This window comes from Pollachius pollachius (assembly GCF_949987615.1).
Source record: "Pollachius pollachius genome assembly, chromosome: 1".
Taxonomy (NCBI): Eukaryota; Metazoa; Chordata; class Actinopteri; order Gadiformes; family Gadidae; genus Pollachius; species Pollachius pollachius.
In genome coordinates, this window is record NC_136934.1 from 15,346,584 (window position 1) to 15,351,583 (window position 5,000).

The following is a 5,000-nucleotide window of genomic DNA, read 5'->3' on the forward strand; positions in this document are numbered from 1 at the left end:
GATACCCAAATGTTCCCGTCTCGTCTCGCTGAAACACATCCCTATGCGCTAACCCCCAGCTTCGGCCACTGTTCGAGCTGGTGAAGGAAGTGCCGTGTGCTGGGGTGAAGAAGCTCCACCTGCGCAGGGCCATAGAGCAGTATGATGCAGAGACACACCCCTGCCACTGTCAGCCCTGCTGGAACAACGGCCTGCCGGTCCGAGAGGGCTCTGTGTGCACATGTGTCTGCAAGCCGGGGACCTCGGGCTTGGGCTGTCAAGAGGGCAGCGAATTGCAGGGCCAGCAGGGTAATTTATTTTCTTTCTTAGTGTGTACTTTCTTTTATAAACATACATTATAATCCTTAATTCATTTTTTTGTGTGTATATATAGTGCGTTTCAAGATACTCATAGACGCCTTACAATGGCGACAAAATTCAAGGGTTGAAAAGCATCAAATATAGATAAAAGGTCAAGGTAAAACATTGAAAAGCGCACAAAGGAAGGTGCAGAAAGAGGGGCTGAGATGTACACTTTTGACTTTAAAAGGGTTTCATAAATGACTTTTTAGATGATCTCAAAGAAAGGGGGTATAAAACCACCCTCAGGTCTAGTGAGGAACTTTCTGTTCCCAGGGTTCAAACGGAGCACAGCTTTGAGTTGTTATGTACAAACTTCCAGAACATCTGAAGTCGGCCTCAACAGCTTAAATCCACACTAAATCATGTCCCCTCTGCTCTGCATTCATGACATATGTATTATGTATTGTACATTCATCTTTAAATGATGATCTCAAAAATAATTGTCCTTTAAATATTTTTCAAAAAGTGATTCCTGCTGATGCCAACAACATTGAATGACCACATGTGTTTGAACTTCGTATAATTATCTTGTATTGTTTGAGCATCTTGCGTTGACTGTATATAGGACGATTTTACTAGATTGGTTATAATATTATGTTAATATAACACACACACACACACACACACACACACACACACACACACACACAATAACAACAATTTCTCTCTTCTTGCTCTGAAGGAGTGATCCACGGCAGCTGGTCCTGTTGGTCTCAGTGGACCTCATGTTCTGGGAATCAAAGGTCACGGTCCAGGGTGTGCTCCAACCCCAGTCCCATGAACGGTGGTCTTCATTGTATCGGTGAGACTTCTGAGAGGTCTGAGTGTGAGGACCAAGATCTAGAGTATTTCAGGTAAGCACAACCTTTAGTATTTTCTTATTGTATGTCATACAGGGAAGTAGCGGTGCATCCTATATATGTGTGTTTGTGTGTGTGTCCTCATTCTCAGGACCCAGGAGCCAGAGTGCTTTGACTTTTCGATGCCCCCCAAAAAGAAGTGTGGCCCACCACCTGTTTTAATAAATGGCTTTGTTTTGGTAAATATGTTTTTACCATATCACGCTAACTCAATTATATTCAGTTTGTGGAATGTGTGATTTGCTAATTACTTGTATGTCCACTGTTTTGAGCAAGCATTTTTATTCAATGTTGTTTTAATGAAGTTGCAGAATTTGTGTTATGGTATTTAATGGAAACGCAAAAGAAAAAGAAAACACTGCCTTGTATTTGGTGCTGCAGGATCCTAAGGATGTGTACCTTGTGGGAAAGAAACTCGAGTACAGATGCATTACTGGACACCATTTGGTGGGTAACGCTATCATAGAATGTATGGAGGATCAGACATGGTCTCAGCGTCCAGGCACGTGTGAAGGTACGTGCTGAAGCTCAGTAAACCTTTCTTTTACCAACCTTAAAAAGGGCTTCTTAACTGGCACTATTTCACTTTTGTAACACAACTAACTACGCCATTCTCCGGATTTAAACACACCCATTCACGAGTCAATCCATACAGGGATTGTTTCTACTTACTGCACTCTGAAAATGATTTTGCTAAAAACTGTAGCTACAACTCAAACCACTAGAGGCTGCTAATGGGAACACGGAGTGAGTGCAGCTTTAAATTAAGTTAATGTGTTGGATTACGGATGGTGATGACCTTTAGAAGCAAAATGTAACAATCAAATATAATAATCTGCTAATAATCTGCAGTATAGTGATTAAATACTTGACAGGTGCATCCTATGATGAAGGATGTGATTTTCCTCTTTTCTCTTCTATTTCCTTATTTTTCAGCCTCAAATTGCATGGCTGCAGTCCTCACTGAGGGTGTCATGGCCTCTCCATTGAAGGGACTCTACCACATTGGGGAGAAGGTGACCCTGTCCTGCCCACCAGGCAAGCAGATACTGGGGGAGACAGAGATGATCTGTGACCCCAGTCTGCTCTTCTCACCCAGCCCAGAAAGGGTCCGCTGTATCGAGGGTATGACTCATTCTTACCACATTTATTTAAATCCTTATAGAATATAGAATATATAGGGAAATAAAATAAATTACATTTACTCAAAAATGTATTGTTTTAATGACATCCATTCCAAAATGTTCTATTTTTGCTAGTTAATATGTTTTCTTTTTCTTAACTTGAATGATAATCGGTTCGGGTTCCAAATCCATACTCTTTTGCTCGTATATATGTTGAGATCACAGGGGGAAACCAAATGTGACAAAACATATTTATGTTTATGCATATTATTTTTAATACAGGGACCATTGTGACAGCTAGAGCCTCTACTGCACAATGTCAACCATGGGAGAAGTCTTCCAGAGGCAAATGTGTCTGCCGGTTCCCCTATGAGTGCATGTGTGTTAAGTCGTTCACTATCACTCATCAAACCTTTGTCTCTGAAACATTCTCCATTGTGCAACATTGTTTGGTTGGTTGACCACAGGTTGTACTTTGATGAGTTGTACTTGTGCTCTCAGGCCTTCCCTAGAAGTATGTGCCGCCCTTAATCAGAGAAGGCCTGTTCTGCTGAGCGTATGCAAACTGCACGCCTTACAGTGTCTCGGCAAGAACCACACTCTGGTCGAGAACAGTTTCTGCGAGTGGCCGGTGAGGGATACCGCAGACGCTTGTGGCAGCTGTGGCATTTGGGAGGCCTGTGATGGTAAGTCTCATTTTTAGAATCGGTAGGTTGTGGATGGAGTGGTTGAAGGGAAGAGGAAGAATCTTTTGATAGGCTAAAAACATATGTCAATCAATAAATACATAAATAAATAACTTAATATGACTTAATCGAACAGAGAAAGACAGCAAACAGTCAATCGGTCAGTCAACTACAACTTGTTAACTGCAAATAAATAAATGTAATAATAAGCATTATGTAAAAATTAATGATTAGTTTACTAGTAATCTAGTAGTCATTTACTAGTGGAGTTCATGTGTGTTCAAGTTTACTAATGGTGTTCATGTTTACTTATGGTATTCATGTTAACTCATGGTTTTAATGTATACATTATGTAATAGATTTATGCTTCACCCTATCCCAGTAACCCAAACCCCAACCCAATGCTAATGCAAATTCTATATAATAATGCTTCTTTGTGCTTTAACTAATGTTAATTAATGGTTGATAATGTACCCTAATTGTTAAGTGTTACCTTGTTGTTTTGTACAGATCAGACCAACACGTGCCGCTGCAAGGAGGCATCGGAGTGCTTGGGTCCCGAGGTCAGCGTGTGTGCGCTCGTCGGAGACGATGACGGCACACCTGCTGCCACGATGAGTGAGTGTGAGGCGGGCCGTCGGAGGTGTACCGGGGAGAAAGTAACGGTCCGCAGCCTGCAGCCCTGTGGCCCCATGTGAAGCTGTCTGGTTCTCCTTTGTGTTATTCCATTACTTCTTTTTCACATATGTATTAACATCTCTCGACACATACACACACAAATGATGATGCACGCCAATGTATGAGGATCGATGCTAACAACAAGGATTAATAAAGAAAAACTGCCACGCTACAACATTTATTCCCTATTATTGCCTTTTTTTTCCATGTAGCAGCTATTTTTGTTTCACCCTGTTGGCTCATACTTGAAAAGCAGACACATATATATATATATATATATATATATATATATCCTAGGTTTAGAGTAATACAACTAAAGTGTGTCTCTCACTAAATAAAAGGCATGGTAATGTTGGAGAGAGATGCGGCGGTGTGAACGCTTCCTCTCCTGACTAAGCTAGACATGGCTCGGCCTGCCAACTGAAGGCCCTGCTGGCACACTATTTCTGCCTCTGGCTCGCCGCCTGTTTGCTTTGTGTGTGTATCTGTGTGTGTGTGTGTGTGTGTGTGTGTGTGCGTGTGTGTTTAGATGTGTGTGTGCTTGTGTATGCGTGTGCGCATGTGTGTGAGTGTGTGTTAGAGTGTGTGTGTGTGTGTTGGTGTGGATGTGTGTGCATGTGTTTGTGTGTACATGTATGCATACGAGTGTGTTAAACGTCCCTGTATGTACTTGTCTGAGTGCATGTGAGTTCTTGTGTGTGCATGTGTGTTTGCGCGTGTGTGCTTGACTGAGAGTACGCATCTTGTACTGTGTGCTGACTGTGTGACCGAGTGCCAGGGTGTTTGCCAACCTGTGCGCATGTGAATGTGTGCACACTCACAAGCCACTTCAGCCCCCACCCTCTACACCAAAATAGGAAAATATCTAACGCTGCCAACAGCAGGTTATTGTGGTGCTCAACACAGAAGAAGTTCTCTCTCACGTTTGCACTTACTTCACCTCTCTCTACCTCTCTCACACAGACAAACACTGAAAGACGCACAGTCTCGTTTCGTCCACGTTTGCGTCTTAAACAAGGGGGTTCAGTCGAGGACATTTGCCAGCATGGACCTGAAGCAAATATATATGTTACTTGCGACGACTATTAGTGATAGACCTACTGATGATTCAAAAGTGAATCCGGGTTCTTATATCTTCGTATGGCTCTCCATTTGCTTAACATAGATTATATAATTATTAAGGAGAAGAGCAGTTTCACAATGTTTTTCAACAGAATAGTTGAATAGGTTAATACATTTCGCCTGATTCGCTCCAAATCTCCAGGTGCTCCTCAACGAAACACTTCACTTTTGCGGGTCGTTGTGATGGA

At 42.1% G+C, this 5,000-nt stretch overlaps 1 protein-coding gene across 1 annotated transcript in view; it reads left to right on the plus strand.

The window, feature by feature from the left end:
• The window catches only part of c7a (complement component 7a), a gene marked incomplete at its 5' end in the record, with an annotated part of 7,912 nt that extends 4,091 nt beyond the window's left edge, over positions 1-3,821 (plus strand). Inside the window, 8 exons of the mRNA XM_079753954.1 lie at positions 60-288; positions 1,025-1,196; positions 1,294-1,381; positions 1,584-1,716; positions 2,139-2,327; positions 2,609-2,705; positions 2,828-3,012; positions 3,523-3,821. Coding sequence (XP_079610080.1) covers positions 60-288; positions 1,025-1,196; positions 1,294-1,381; positions 1,584-1,716; positions 2,139-2,327; positions 2,609-2,705; positions 2,828-3,012; positions 3,523-3,710 — 1,281 coding nt within the window. The 3' untranslated portion in view covers positions 3,711-3,821. The remainder of the gene's footprint in view (positions 1-59; positions 289-1,024; positions 1,197-1,293; positions 1,382-1,583; positions 1,717-2,138; positions 2,328-2,608; positions 2,706-2,827; positions 3,013-3,522) is intronic.
• Between the last annotated feature and the right edge of the window lie 1,179 nt (positions 3,822-5,000).